The following is a 16,408-nucleotide window of genomic DNA, read 5'->3' as shown; positions in this document are numbered from 1 at the left end:
CAGATAACTTGACTTGCTGGGCCCCATAAGAGGTTCTAACCCACAAAGCTACACCTCTACTGCACTGCTCTTCATTTAAGTTATGAAAACAATCAAAACCTGGCAACTGAAATTCAACAGGTACAATTTTCCCCCCGTGATTTTTAGGGAGTGTTTCTGTAATACTAATAATGTCTATGCGCTCGTTTTCAATCACAGTTAATAGTTCACTTCTTTTGTTCAAAACGGAATCCGAGTTCGTTTAAAAACATTTTACAGCTTTTTCTGCACTTTCATTTTGATTCATGCGTTTATTTCTTACATTATTTACAGGCCTGGTTCTATGGACATGACTTCTTACTTGTCTTCCAGCTCCGCTGACTGTCCGTGTGCGGTCGGTGTTGTCTTGACATCGTGAAATTGGTTGACCCGAGTCTCCATGCTTTTCCGCCTGAGTCTCTCTTGCCATTTCTTGCTAAAATTTTCTCTCTCTAAAGGGGTAGGATCCTTCTTAACAAAGACTGAATTAAACTCTGTGAATTCACTTAGTTTTCTCGCAGCCTTAAGCACATGTCCGACCTGGGCTGCATCCTGCACAGTTACAAGCAGCGGTCTACAGGCAGTAGCGTCTTTCGATCGCAGCCTCTTGCATGCCGTTATATTCACAACGACGTTAAGTGCCTTTGCACAGCAATCAGTAATAAATTCTGCATCTGAAGCATTGCTTTCGGGAACGTTAAACCAAACAAGGTTAAGTCTTCTCTCTCTATCCAGCAGTTCACGAGTGCTCTCGTTGGCGTGATCAGAGATGACCTCTTTGCGGCCTTTACCTTCTGCGTTATCGCTATTTTCTGTTTGTCCTCCCCGGTACCCTCTTTCCATATATGATCTCGTACAGCTTAGCCGCCAACTTCCGCCCCCTTACCTGATCATTGGGGACTTTAACGCCAGAAACCCAATATGGGGAGATACAAACACCAATCAACATGGAGACATCGTTGAGCAATTTTTAGTGGAGGCTGACCTTTGCCTTCTCAACACAGGAGCCAAGACACGATTCTGCACCCAATCGGGAGAATCATCGGTGCTGGATCTGTCCTTCTGCTCCCCCGATATCGTGCTGGATTTGAGCTGGCGGGTGATGGACGATCTGCACGGAAGTGACCATTTCCCAGTCATCATTAATGTGCTTCCATGCCCCCCTATACATCGAACCTCAAGATACCTGCATGACAGAGCCGACTGGGATGTATTCCGGCGGTTCACGCAGGTCTCATTTGATGACAACCAAATCCGTAATTTACCTCTCGCCCAATCGATTGACAAACTCATCTCCTTGATCCACGCAGCAGCTAATTGTGCAATACCTAAAACACAGGGAACCCGAAAGCGGCCAAACCCATGGTGGACGCCGGCCTGCACGCTAGCAAATCTGGAACGAAAGCGAGCGCTGCGCCGCTTCCAAAGATCTGGCCTAGTGGCTGATAAAATCGCATTCAGCCGAGCTCGGGCGCTGGCGCGGAAGGTGAAGAAGGACGCCCGGTCGACCTCCTGGCGACGCTGTGTGTCGGGAATCAATTCGGACACCACCCCATCAAAAGTGTGGAACAGAATCAAAAAGATGTCTGGGCGCTACAGCCCGCAGCCCTCCCCATTCCTGGTACACAATGGAGGACCCGTCTCAGAACCACGTGCATGTGCTGAACTCATCGCTGACCACTTCGCTTCGGTGAGTAGCCGGGACCGTCACACGCCAGCCTTTCGCCAGCACCGCGACAGAATGGAGGCGCACCCCCTGGATTTTTCAACAAGCGACACCCAACCGTATAATGACCCTATCACCATGACCGAGGTCAAAGGTTTGCTGAAACAATCCCGTCGAACAGCTCCAGGAGCCGACCAGGTCACCTATCAGATGATTGAACACCTACATGCAACAAGCCTGGAGTGGCTCCTACATATCTACAACAAAATCTGGATAGGCCATTCGTTCCCTGATGCGTGGCGGCAAGCCGTAACTCTTGCCTTCCTGAAACCGGGAGAGTCGCCATCGGAGACGACCAGTTACCAACCGATCGCACTTACTAGCTGCCTGTGCAAGCTGTTGGAACGCATCATCAATGTGAGATTAACGAACTATTTGGAACATGGAGAGCACTTGTCACCAGAGTAGTTTGATTTTCGCCGAGCCCGCTCTAGTTCGCTTCACTATAGATGCTTCACTATTCACTCCAGATGCTCTAGTTCGCTTCACTATAGATGTCTTCTCTGCGTACCGAGAAAAGCAGCACCTCGTCTGTGTATTTTTCGACCTCGAAAAAGCCTACGACACTACCTGGCGCTTTGGCGTCCTTCGCGCCATGCATGAGTGCGGCATTCGTGGACACATGGCCTTCTTTATCTCAAATTTTCTCCAGCGACGATGTTTTACCACCCGCATTGCCCATGTCGTCTCAGAACAGCGCATACAAGAAGAGGGTGTACCGCAGGGCTCTGTGTTGATGCGCAAGTGCGTGCATCATTGTTGGGCATTGGCCGAATCAGTCGTAAAGCACGTGCCTCAGTATCGATCATCAGACAACGGTCAGATATGTACTTTGGTTTTTCTAGCAAACATTCTGGCAACTTTTTTTCCTGGCATGCTGGAGTACATCCCAAAATGGGCCTCCGGTGCTCACGCCGCACCTTTCAGATCGCGGCGACCGCGACGGGACGCCGATGTAAGGTCGAGATGGCTGATGAAGATCCTCAAAAGACGCCAATGTAAGGTCGAGGTGGCTGATAAAAATTTTCAAAAGACGCCAATATCTCGAGCTAAAAGGCCATACTCTACAGACTGGTGCTGACAGCCTGACAGGTGACGATGACTACGCTACTATAGGATACCATATTTTAATAACATGAAAAAAAGTTTAACAAGGAGTGTTCCACACTCAGGAATCAGGATGATGTATGTTTTCGGTGAATTTTCCCGTGCATTTTCACTTTTTTTAAGCTATTGTTGTGCACAGTTGGCACAATGTAATGAAAATTGATTATCTTTGCGCACGTGTTTGCGCAATCCCGGCCATCTTTATTTTAGAAGAAATTTTCTCCAAAGTCATATGGCAACACTGAACACTGTCTATTTACATTTTGTATGTATAACAGCCGCAGTTTACGATTACCGTACGTTCCGTATCCGACAAGGCGGACAACCGGAAGAGTCAAAAGTAACCCGGACATGTCTTACATTTTATTATTGTCAGTTCGACTCGCGTAGTCAATATACTCGCGTATATTGTCGACTAAAATAGTAGAACTATTTTAGCTTTCTAAAGTACGGCGCACGGCGCATTTTTTTACCAACGTGGTATGGCGCACCGCGCAGGTTGTTAAAATGACAAAATAAATTCCCGCGCACCTGGCACATCTTCCTGACCATGGCGAGTGTTCAACTGTAAGCAAAAACATCATTTATTGAGCGAGAAATGTTTCCCTTTGCAATGCCCAGTGCATGTTTGTTACTTTGATGGAGCGCCTGCCAACTAATAAACAAATATGTTGGTCACTAAGCTAAGCTTCTCGAGTCTAGGGAATATCAGTAACACCGCCGAGTTACCTACTCAGTTGATTTCGTCACTATAGTTAAGGCATTAGGCACTACACCACTCTACATTTATTCTATTAGGCTATAGGGAAAAGACTAATTTACTACCACCTATCGGTATGTTTGGTGTGTACTTTAATATAGCAAAAAATTTATATACGTCCAGAATATCAATTGGAAAGTAGCCACTTTCGTTCCCTTGGATACAAAACGTCCGGAAAATACTTATTTACATATTTGGTGTGACCATTTCAGTAACAATGAAAAGGGTTTTAATTGGCTAGAATTCATACTACTAAAGCACATAAAGAAGACATGCCATTGTACATTTGTTTGTTTAGTTGTGGCTTGAAATGTGACTGTTGAGTACATAAAGGGCCTGAGGGATAATTGTGTGCGTTATAAAAATACTTGCAGTGTTGGGTATATTTTGTATATTTTTTTTCAAAAAACCCCCTTTTTCTTTCCCCTTTTCAAACGGCTTTCCCTTTCAAGCTCTTCTGATGAAACTTTTTTTTCAATTTCTCTACGTGGATAAAAAGTTAGAGTCACAGGTTAAGAGAGAACCATTTTTAACATGAATTTAGCATTATAGGTAGTTTATTTTCTAATTTATTCCTTGAAGTGTGACAAACAAATAAGTCTTCTATCATGCTCGTTTCCATTTGAATTAAAAATAAATGATGCACATTTTGAATGTACGTATGGCCTAAGCATTTGTATGTATTTTTAAATTTATGGCCTAAGCATTCGTAAACATTTTGAGCCTCTGAAACAAGCTGTGTGTAGAGCAGGCCTATCTACAAAATTTCATGTTGGTCTAAATATTTTCTAAATGCAAATTAACTCACATTTACCTTAAATTAAAAAAAGCTGAAATTTTTAAAAGATGTTTATCGTCGGAAATGGATTTTTGCCTAGAATCACACAACACTTGTCTTAAATTGCTCGTAAAAAAGGTGTATCATGTTAAGGATTTTTTGTTTCCTAAATTATATTAGTCGTAGCTATAAGGTGAACTTTTTAAGATATTCTGTATGAGCTTATATTTTATTGCAGGTGAATCGTTTTTGTTCACTGGTTGGTCAAAACATCTTAACAAGTGTTTCCAGAACTTTGTATGTTCGACTCTTTTTTTTCTTTATCATAGAATTTATCATTCCACAAAATATTTAAGTCCGCAGTTTAGTACCATGCTCTCGCCATACTCGTATATATTAAACTGTGACCGCAGCAAGAACGTTATGTCGAAGATGAAGATCTTACACTCGCCTCTCAGACTTTAGTAAAATTGTGTTATATTTTTATAATATCGTAAGGTAGGCATTAGCATGAACTAAAATACATGTGAATTAGGGAATAATGTTTAACTGCTGTTTCTAGGGCAAAATTTGAGCTTATTCGGGAATCGTGATTGCGCGCTGCGCGCGTGCCATCGCCGCCAAGAGTTCGCAAGTTCACGGTTCAAGAATGGCTTTCCACGGCTTGAAAAATAGGCTTACGGCTTGAAAATTTGTTAGTTCGCAGCTCAAATAATCCAGTCGCGGCTCACAGAGTCGATGTTTTCCTCCCCTGCCTCCTGTCACGACCTTTAAATCAGTCATACACTGTTACACCATACACCTGATACACGCAGCACATGCTGTCTAAAAACTTTTACTAGCATAAAAAAAAAAATAAATTTTCACACTTGTATGTTAACCAAAAAGTTCAATTAAACCATAGGTATTCACAGGATCACAGCAGTCCTAACTCCTACCTAAGAAAAAAAGACTTGACAATTTTGTTATGCCACATACCGAAAAATTAAAACAATGTGCTAAAACAATTTGGCACGGTCACATATCATCATATGTGACATGTCTTCCATTCCTCAATATTCAAGACCCCACTAGGCCACTCTTATCATCCTCCTCCTCACCTCCTGAGTCCTGACCTTCTCTAGGTGGCAGGCCTCCTCTCCCTCATTCTCCACAAGTTTTTCAAATATCTCTTCACCAGTTCAGTGGTTCACAGTTTCACACTCTCATACAATGATACATAGCCACAGTTGACAGTTGCTCCCTCAGAGGCTCAGACACACAGACAGACATGTAAACGTAATTATTGCCATCCACTCTTTGGCCTTTGCTTGTTCTCTCATGCCCCACTTTGTTAATCTCTCCTGAGTCACCTATCTCAATAATCTCATTAAGAACAAAATCACCTCCATCTGCCATCATAGTTCATAGACCCACGCTCTCTCTCATACAACGGTTACGACCCAGTCCATAGTGAGAAACCAGAGATTTTTTAGAATCAGTTCATTTTTAGTTTCCTCATTTACCAAAGATTTCAACCAATTTCTTATGTATGATAATACTGGTATCCATGATACTTTGCTGGTCTACTTATCACACTCAAAAATGAACTTGAGGGAGAGGCTAAAAAATTATCTGCTTTGCCACTATGCGACCCACATTCCATCAACATGTGCTCCATAGTTTCCTTCTCATCCCCATCACAGTGATCACACATAAAACATTTATCTTCCCTCCTTTCATTCCACCTGTATGTAAGTCCATTCACACCTGACACCTTCACCTAGTGGCTAGTGCCTCTGCCCTAACACAAAACAGAAGGTCCCCACCTCTACAACTATAATACATACATTCATATTTTGGCATTGCTTTCATCTGATTATTCTGATACAGTCTTAGAGTGTCCTTTCCCTCCATGATCATGATGAGCTGAAAATCAAATACTGAAATAGGTATATAATGCTGAGGCCGCAAGGCTTGTGGCTTGAGGCCTTCTTTTAAAGACTTCTTGCTGAAGGTCATGAAGTTGGAAAAACAAAAATTTATGATCAAAATATTCGTAAATTCTAATGAATTCTGATTGAAAGAATTTGTATAAAAATTAAAAGGCTTCCTAGGACATTCATGAAGTTTTGAAAGTAGCTACCATTATCAAGAGCAATAGAGCAAGCAGTATTGATTAATGATGCTAGTAAATCACCCAAGTTGTTGTATACTCACACAAGTTTGTTTCAGAGTCTGAGACTGGTAATTGCTTTCTGTATTTCCAATATTTGTCATGAATAGAGTCTTCCTTATACCTTAATTAATTTGGCGGTCATTTCTGCACGGCGGGGCTACTCGGGACACCCCCCCCAGGGCTATACGGGACACCCCCAAAAACGCATTTACAGTAGAACCTCAGTTAGCAAAGGCTCCAGTTAAGAAAAAAATTGCTTAAAAACAAAGAATATTGATTAAATTTACCTTGTTCAGCAAAAAAATTTCACTTATCGAAAAATTAGTGCATCATCGGTCATCGCAAAATTGTGCATAGAATGTCAAATATAGAATTGTGCACCAGGCATCATAGAATGAAAAGTAATTGGCCTAAACTATGATTTATTTCTCCGAAACATATGATGGTTGTCCCTAAAACATTCCTTTCTGTTTCAGGTATGTTTTCACAATCTTTTTTTATAGTAAATTCACTTAACCCAATTAAAATGGTGTGAAATTAGATTACAAACCGTCCTGTAAGCTTACAGATACAGAAAAAATGCTATAAGGCTACCGATATGAAGCTTGCAGTGGACAAGGTAGTTGAAATGCTCAATGGCCTGTTCATGGATACGGTAATATCACGTCAATAATACGGTAATTAATGTATATGGTAATATCATATCAATAAAGGAAAAACAAGTAAAAATCACAGAAAATGTAATTTATTCTACATCTACATCATCTACAATGAAAGAGGAGGACTTCAGAGTACGGTTAGTAATGGATGAGTATGCTCTGCATGCTTCAAATGTTTTGAAATGAAGTTTTATTCCCATTGTCCCAAGTAGCCCCGACCAACGGGGCTACTCGGGACAATCATTTTTTTGCGTCTGGCACCCTATGAATAGCATATGGACTTTTTTTGACAATGCCATTCAATAGCCCTCGCAAAGAGCTATAAAATGAGCCTAAACTTGTTTATGAAATGTTTCATGGTAAGAAGTTATGAATGAAAAACGTTCAAAATCGTCCCAAGTAGCCCCGGTTGACGGTATACCACAAAATAAATAAGTCCAGCCAGTGCTGTATGGGTTATGTTCAACTTCTTCCTAAACTTAAACAAGTGGCTTTTTTCAAGTCAGTTTCATTATCATAGAAACTTGTTATTTTATTTGTTAGGTCTGTAAATAATATGACACTGCAATTCAGTGCTGAACCTTGAATTATTTTATGATTGTGCTTTTCCAGGCAAAAAAATTTCAGGAAATGGAAAGGAAATATGATATTGTGATTCTTGGAGCCACTGGATTCACTGGACAGTTTGTTCTTGAAGAGGTATGAATTGTAATGATTTATTTCTATAGTTTCTTAGTGTTAGTTTGGAGAATAAATTCAATACCTTGCTGTAAAGAAATGTATTTGAGTCATCCTGCATGCCTGTTTTGAATTATTGAATGCCTTTAATGACATAGTCTTCTTATTTTGGTAAGTATTGAAGCCAGAAAATTTGTTGAGAAAAAACTTCTTCCATTATCCTCAGCTAAAAATAATAAAAATCAAAAAAAGTGTTGAAACCACTGTAAAGTGTTGAAACCACAGTAGCATTGTAGAAACCTGGCAGATATTTGCTGAAATGAGTGTTTGGTTTGGTCCTAAACCATCAATGTCTTAACTGCAATAATACCTAATACCTTTTTTGATCATTGTGCTCTTTCTCCATAAAGTATTATTATTATTTTATTATTCCAGGCACTTCGAAACATCACCGAGGGCAATAATGTGGGAACAAGGTTATGTGCTGCAGGTCGAGACATTACGCGGCTTAAAGCCACCATAGAATATGCCAAGAAGTGTGCAGAGTCCGAAATAGATGTTTCAACAGAAGTAGTGGATGTGAACAACATGGAGAGCCTCGAGGCTTTGACCAGCAAGACCAAAGTGCTGCTGTCCTGCGTGGGCCCTGTGAGTGTCAATCATATTGGCCAGACTTTAGTCTAGTATCAAAATATATTTTGTTGAGTTTTATTATTAAGTCACTAAAAAACTGCTCATCTATTGTTTGTTCATTTAAAAAGATTGTGTAGACCTTCAAATGCATGTTAAATAATCACTGTCTATGTCTGGGTGGTGTTGGATGGGGCATATGCAATTAGTTTGGGCAACGCATTTCAAATTTTTTTTACTAATATTAATTAGAAATTGTAAATATTATTTTTCATCCAAAACATGATCTGCCTGCCTTATTAATTTATAGCTCTATGGTAGCCACAGATATAAAACAGAAATGTTTCAGTGTTAGGTGTGAGACAAATCACGCCTGTTCCTAATCAAACAATTTAGTCTGTATGCTCAGAATTATTTAATATGTTTTATAACATACTTGTCTTTTGGCAGTATCTCATTTATGTGCGTGAAATAGCACTAGTCAGTTGTCAGCATCACAAGAGTTGTCAGCATCATACTTATTATTCACAGAAGACATCTTTTACTGCAGTATCGCTCATATGGACATGAAGTAGCACTTGCCAGCATCACAAGAAGTGCTTATGATTCACAACAGACATCTTTTACTGCAGTATCGCACATATGGACATCAAGTGGCGCTTGCCTGCATTAAAGGAGGTGCAGATTACCTCGACATCTGTGGGGAGCCAGAGTTCTTGGAGAGCGTCCAGGCCAAGTTTGATGTCGAGGCCAAAGCCAAAGGCCTTCACCTGGTGGGCAGCTGTGGGTTCGACTCAGTGCCTGCTGATGTGGGCACGCTGGAGCTGCACAAGCGCTTCAATGGTCAGCTCATACTTTAATATTGTCAGCCTTACTGCAATCAAATAGGTTGTTTTGAAAGAAAGCGTTTGAGGAATTTTGATGCAACACAATTAAAGTAACCTCTCATTATGTAAGGGGTGTGTATCAAGACCCCAATGCGAAAAACGAATTTCTTCAAAGTTTAAGAAATATCTTTTTACATTTATTTTATGGGTTTTTGCACTTCTTCCATGTACTATTAACACCCCACCCTTTGTACTGCAGTAGGTACCGGTAATTCTATACAGATTTTCGGCTCGAGCTAACCTTTATGACACGCACTTGGGTTTTGTGCACGTGACTGAGAGAAGACTCATCGCGTGGACGTGATCTTTATAGCATGCGTGTCGTGCGTGTGGCAGTAGACTGACGCGTGTCGTGCGTGTGGCTGTAGACTGACGCGTGTCGTGCGTGTGGCTGTAGACTGGCGCGTGTCGTGCGTGTGGCTGTAGACTGACGCTTGTCGTGCGTGTGGCTGTAGACTGGCGCGTGTGGCTGTAGACTGACGCGTGTCGTGCGTGTGGCAGTAGACTGACGCGTGTCGTGCGTGTGCAGGAAAGCTCGCCCACGTGGAGATGGTCGCCGCCCACCAGCACGTGGACGGCCTCAGTCCGCCCATCCACGCGACGACGCTAGAGTGCGCCGTCCTCGGCTACGCGAACAGGTCAGCTGCGTGCTATTGCTGGGTGCTAGGCCGCGCTAGATCTTCTCATTGGATCATTCATTCAATCCTCCTTTTTCAACAAAAATATGAAAAGAAAATTTTCAAAAACTTAACTTTATTACCTGTTTGATTCATTGAAATAACACGCACATAATTTTATCTGTGAACAACACGAAGTGGAAAGGTGTTGCGTATGTTCTTTATGGACGTGCTTTAGTGCATTCAGGTATGTTTTCCTTCAGACTTGTTGACATGAATGGCATTAAAATCGTATTCTTTGCACAAGTTATATTGTGCTGCCATTTTGTGGTTATCAGTTGACAACATTTAACACAGAGCTTCTATCAACCTGCTCTTGATGTGATAGAAGCATGACATGCGTGCAAGTCTATTCCCTCATTTTCAATTCTTCATAATTTCAATTTGATAATATATAGAGAGTTAATCAATACATTATTGCACATAAATACCTCATATGTCTGAAGAAATAATTTGAACATAAATCGATGTAACTTGGTAAGTGAAAACAGTAAATTTAAATTATTTTTAAATTTTGTAATATGTCTATGAGCTTCCCTGACGTCCCTACCTTGGGAATTCTATTCTCTTCTGACCACGATGGTTGAATCATTTCAATGATCTCAATTTATTTTGATAATTCGTATTTAGCAATGGAACTCACTAATAATTAATTATTGTTAATTTTTAAATGTTAACTTATATTATATGTGATGTGACTAATATTGTTATAAGTTTGATTTATCAAAATACTCGACATTTCATTCCCTTGTCACATCATTGACAATAATGTTAACATCAGGCACAAGCTGCGCGACAACAGGGCCGTCGTCATGCCCCCAGGGCTGCCGCTCCTGCCCTACAAGCCCGCCAAGAGGTCAGGGACCAACGCTTATCTAGCAACTTCTCATCCAAACTTTTTCGTTCTTACCTTTCTCTGCGCCAATATTTTTGTATCTATTACTTCTTCTCCGTGTTCATAAATTATTTAGGAAATGAAGGCTTGTCTTTTTGTTTTAAAGCAACTACAGTTACTTTTAAGTACAGTTACTAAGTATAGTTAAGTTCAGTTACTTTTGCTTTGATACAACTTGCTACAAAGTAGAGTTATTTTTGCATTGAAGCAATGCAAGGCGACAATTTGGGGCTCTGCTTTTACTAACACTATCGTGGAAGTAGTTTCCTGTCTTTCTTTAATAGGTTCGTAAGAAAATAAACAGTTTTCATTATTAAAGCCTTCTAAGTTATTTAATAAATGCATGCAAGATGGGAGTACAGGTGGCGACTTGGTACTGTTTTGTATGAGGATAAGTGCGCCGGGTGCGAATAGACTATGTAAAAGTGGAATAAGAGAAGGGAGGATGGGTGTATTTTATGTGTGATATAGGTAATATTATGATATGGGTGTATTATTATGTGATTTTTTATCCACCTAAAAGGTGGTGGAGTTGGAGGTGGACTGTTACGTGTATAGGAGATAACGACATTCTATGATGGTGATTATGAGTTAGGGATGTGAGAGTAATAGAGTGGAGTTGGAAAGAACAAGAAAGGAGTGGATTGCAATGATCTTGGGTTTGTCTGAGGGGAGCAACAGTGGCTGTGAATGAGAGCGTGAAGAGGTATTTGGAGAACCTGTGGCGTCTGAGGAGGGAAGGATGCCATGAGTGGAGAGGGAGAGACAAAATGCGGAAGGCTGAGTTGTCCATGCCGATTGTTGAAATATTTTTTTCATTGAACATATTTTAGTATGAAAGAATATAGTAGCGAATTCCTTGATGACAAAAATGTTTGTACCTGCCATGGGGTTGTACGAGCTTATACCTGCCATGTCTTACTACCAGCCCATACCTGCCATGTGGTAGTACGAGCTCATACCTGCCATGTGTTACAACTAGTTCACACCTCCAGCACATGACGGTCACGCCTCAAGTATTGCGGGCCAATCAGTCGAGGGTGCCGTTACTACCTCTCTGCTCTGTATTACAGACCGATGATGTGGTACCACGAACAAGACAAGCTGTGGTGCTTCAACAACCTGGGGTCTGATCGGTCTGTGGTGATGCGTTCCCAACATCTGCTGCGGCGCCTGCGTCAGGAGGACTACCAGCCTCTGCACTTCTCAGCTTTCTTCGGCATGCACACCATCGGAGAGGCGCTCAAGGCGCTCATGTTCGGCTTCATCTTCATGATCTTGTCTTGCTGCGCCCTGGGCAGGAACTTGCTTATCAAGGTAACTTGTGGGCGCCTGGCCAATATATTTCCTTCGTTCACATTCTTTGTTGCAGCTTGACAGCTGTTTTATTTGTTGTTGTTTGTACACTGATTTTTTTTTGTGGCTTTCTGTCGTTTTGTCTATTTTTATGTCTGGATCAGTTATAGATGATACTAACGATTTTTGTTTATTCCTTCCATGTTTCAACATAGAAATTATTTATCATTGTAGTTATGTATTTATTATTGCTGAAAATTATTCATTTTATTTATTTGATTATTGATTGTAATATCGAGCTGTCATTGATGATCCCTATCATTACAGGTTATGATGTGACACAATATATATACTGCGCATCATGGGTGTAATGGCAGAGAATTAAAAATGATAAAAATGGCAAGATTTAAACCTTTTTCATTTTAATTTTTGCATTTTAAACATATGGTGAATTTTTTCGGATTTTTGGGGGGTTTTTACATTCTTGGTAAATTTTTTATTGGAGAAATTAATTTTATGAATACTTGTATGCAAGTATATATATTATAATAACAAAATAGGCTAATGCTCGTGGGGCGTACAGCACTCGCGAAATACGAAATACTTGTATTCAAGTATAATATTTAGTCACCATATATGTTGGTACCAAGTACACTATTTTAACAACATATACTAATATCAAATATGTTAACTAAATGTGATGCTCGGGACGCGGTCAGTACCCGCGCGTGCTGACGCTGGGGCTGTTCTCGTGGCGCGGCCCTGAGCGGCGCGAGATCATACGGTAATGTACATAATGTACTTGGTATCACCATATGTTGATACCAAGTACCGTACATTATTTTAATAACATAACAACATATACTATTGTCAAATATGTTGTCAGTACCCGCGCGTGCTGACGTTGGGGCTGTTCTCGTGGCGCGGTCCTGAGCGGCGCGAGCTGCTGAGGCAGAGCTTCTGCGTGGCGCTCACAGGCCACGGCTGGACGACCAGCGACACCTGCACCCCTCCTGCACCTGTCTGCAGGCTCAGGGTGAGGCGTGTGGGAGGCAGACTCAGGGTGAGGCATGTGTGAGACAGACTCAGGGTGAGGCATGTGTGAGGCAGGCTCAGGGTGAGGCGTGTGTGAGGCAGACTCAGGGTGAGGCGTGTGGGAGGCAGACTGAGGCAGACTCAGGGTGAGGTGTGTGTGAGGCAGACTCAGGGTGAGGCGTGTGTGAGGCAGACTCAGTGTGATAGGCATGACACTGTCCAGATATGAAGCAACATGCCTCTTATCTATCATTTATAAGAGATACCTATATATTATTTATTTCTTGCCGTAATGTGCAGACAGGCAGGAGTTGTCGCTGAAGTAATTATTGTTGTGTCATATAAATAAACTTGGCTAGTTTAAAGTCTGCGAATAACTCCAATTCATAAAAACTTTTCAGTTTAATTTAAATTTTACTTCGAAGAAATATTTTGAATTAGATGAACTTTGGCATTATAGGTTACTAACTTCCAAAAAATAATAAAACTTGCCAACTTGAAGCACATTTACAAATAATATTGATAAAATGAAGCATGATGATAAAGCGGTGATTAAAAAATTACGCCCTCACTGTCAAAACTCGCTTAAGTAAACGTAATGGCCTAATAGTACACGCATAGGCAGATATCTTGTCTGTGATTGGTGGATTCAGCTGGAAACCTGTCAGTGATTGGCTGACGGAGTTACAAACTAGTAATTATTTATGATAGCGCGGCCCCTGATGTATTATTTTGTTCAGGTGCGAGGCCCTGACCCAGGCTACTTCGGCACGGCGATCATCGTGGTGCAGTGCGCCCTGACGATGCTGCGGGAGAAGACCTCCCTACCCCTCGGGTTAGAGACAACTCTCTTCTTGCGCTCCTTGAATCATTTTACACCTGTCCAAAATGGCACCAGGCGCGCTACTAAATGTCACATAAATTTTGGAGATTTTTATTCATAAATCTATAAGATAATCCTTTGCCTACTCACCTAAAAGTGTTAATAAGAACCAGCATTCATAATGATATGGCGTAGCCCGCTGATTTAAATTGGGTTCTAAAGATGAGTTTCATGTAATTGGTAATTGATTCTTTCACAAAATCCTAACTTTAATTTTTTATCCATCCATTTATATCTGTCTGCATTTACTAAATTGAATTTAGTAAATGCAGTTCATCTTACTTGCAATTTATTTACAGGGGCGGTGTGTTCACTCCAGCAGCTGCGTTCGCAAATACAAACCTGGTTCCCAATCTCACTTCTCGCGGTGTTACTTTCACTTACGACGACATCAAGAAAGACCTGCAATCCTAGATAAATATCTTCCGCATTTTAGTCAGCCATTTTTTCGTGATGCGATATTGCCATCTGCTATTTTTATCAAGCTTGGAAGGAACTTGGTAAAGTTCTAGTCGTCCAGGCTGACGAGTCATGCGCGTTACCTCAATGCAACTTGTTTTCTCTGTTGGGTGTTATTGCAAGATTTTACACTTGCAAGAGAAATGAATGTTTAGTTGACATGTTCTACTTGGGGAATTGGACAATGATTCATATTTTGTTCCTGAGTAATCACGATGAGCGTTCTTCTCTCAGTTTTACCGCGCTTACTACATGTTTTTGGTTGCGATGGCATTCCTGTGAAACCTTATGTTCTGATGCTGTGTGTTTGTTCTCACACTCAGTTAAGAAATAATGTGAAGCTGTTATTGAAAATGATCATTCTTACTGTTTCAATGTGGGGTTTGCTTGTTCGAGTTCATATCTTGATGTGGTGCATTGCGCTCATTTATCCATCACTTTCTCGACGTTCTTTTACACTCCAAATTAGTAAGAACCATGAGTTGAAACAAAGATGAAGTCCTCTTATATGATTGAATCATTTTGAAAATCTCTTCAGTTTAGCTAGCGATATTATCTAATTTCTAGAAGGTAAAACTTGGATTGTTTTTTGAGTTTTCGGTTTTGCTATGAACTTGGTTTGGCCGTGGCTTCGCCTCTATTCTATTTGCTAACCTCGCTGTTCATATGATACATCATAAATTATTGCTGTTAAAAAAATTTATTCGGACAATTTTTCATGGTTTAATGAAAACAAAACTCTAGCAAAGAACAAAGGTCTGATTATTAATTTTCGAGGCACAAAAAATCCTCCGAAACGCTGAAAATAATTAACTGCAGCATAGCTATATCCTACGATGTAAAGTAGATCCGGCTTGATATTAACGAATTTCTCGACCACACGTACAAGTCATTCCAGTTATTTCACGTGCAACGTTCAATGATAAATATATAATAGAAGGTTTCGGCTTCGTTGTCGATCATTACTGCTGTCTGGTGAGCAAATTTCAGTAACAATTACACAGAGTGAAACGCTAGTCAATGTTGAAGCATGTAAATCTTCGAGTCAAGATAAAAAGACGATTATATACGTAACAAAAATCCCGAGACTAGCGATGATGCGAATGTGATTCAAGTCGGGTCCCTTGCGCATGTTGAAATATTCGTATATTTGTTTACCTTATGAAATAACTGTTGATTGTTGAACTTCTAAATATATTCTTCATATATATCAGCCGAATTAATCCTCGCCTCAAACATTTCGAAATTGCTTTTCAGATGTCGCTTTCGTAATAGCAGACTTCTCATTATTCAATATTTGGATCTCATTTATCAAAATTCATTCGTCTGCCTATGATTCGCAATTCTGTGAAATTTCCTGGCCGTTTAATGCTGGGAACCAACTGTCCTCAATGAAGAGATCGATGGTCTCGTGTTCCATGTCCGCATCAAAGCTGCCACTGCTGCTTCCGTTCGCAGCTTCTCCGGCATCTACACGACTTGCCTCTTCCTCTGCACCAGAAGCCTCGGTTTGGACTTCAGAATTAGCCATTTGTGTAAGCATCTCATCACTGGGTTATGGATTTCCCTCCTGTGCTGAAGCCTTGATGTAACTTCCTTCTGTAACATCAGCAATGAGCGGGGCATCTGTCCACTCCGGGCTCAATGTAGTCACTCTGTCCTATTCTCCTTAATTGTATTCGGCGGTACCATCATCCACGAGCTTTGGACCCAGTGTAGCCAGAGTTAGTTTCAACGCATTGCATCTGGAGAAGAAAGTACT

At 40.9% G+C, this 16,408-nt stretch overlaps 1 protein-coding gene across 1 annotated transcript; it reads left to right on the top strand.

The window, feature by feature from the left end:
* The first annotated feature begins 7,319 nt into the window (after positions 1-7,319).
* Positions 7,320-15,856, top strand: LOC108672547 (saccharopine dehydrogenase-like oxidoreductase). Its single transcript, XM_018160239.1, has 10 exons — positions 7,320-7,343; positions 7,819-7,905; positions 8,320-8,532; positions 9,147-9,357; positions 9,931-10,039; positions 10,860-10,934; positions 12,047-12,290; positions 13,156-13,305; positions 14,045-14,139; positions 14,487-15,856. The coding sequence occupies exons 2-10, from the start codon at positions 7,837-7,839 to the stop codon at positions 14,599-14,601; spliced, it is 1,281 nt and encodes a 426-aa protein (XP_018015728.1). The 5' UTR covers positions 7,320-7,343; positions 7,819-7,836; the 3' UTR covers positions 14,602-15,856.
* Positions 15,857-16,408: the final 552 nt, after the last annotated feature.

The sequence above is a fragment of the Hyalella azteca genome, unplaced genomic scaffold (assembly GCF_000764305.2).
Source record: "Hyalella azteca isolate HAZT.00-mixed unplaced genomic scaffold, Hazt_2.0.2 contig5879, whole genome shotgun sequence".
In the NCBI taxonomy this organism is placed as follows: domain Eukaryota; kingdom Metazoa; phylum Arthropoda; class Malacostraca; order Amphipoda; family Hyalellidae; genus Hyalella; species Hyalella azteca.
The sequence above is the reverse complement of the archived record's forward strand: the minus strand, read 5'-3'. Positions and strand labels throughout refer to the sequence as shown.

What these genes read in the sequence shown, in the direction of transcription:
- LOC108672547 (XM_018160239.1), top strand. Translation starts at nt 7,837, where the DNA reads ATGGAAAGGAAATATGATATTGTGATTCTTGGAGCCACTGGATTCACT. An exon ending in GCTGCACAAGCGCTTCAATG is followed by an intron (nt 9,358 to 9,930) that starts GTCAGCTCATAC and finishes GTGCGTGTGCAG; the next exon opens with GAAAGCTCGCCCACGTGGAG. An exon ending in CCCTACAAGCCCGCCAAGAG is followed by an intron (nt 10,935 to 12,046) that starts GTCAGGGACCAA and finishes TCTGTATTACAG; the next exon opens with ACCGATGATGTGGTACCACG.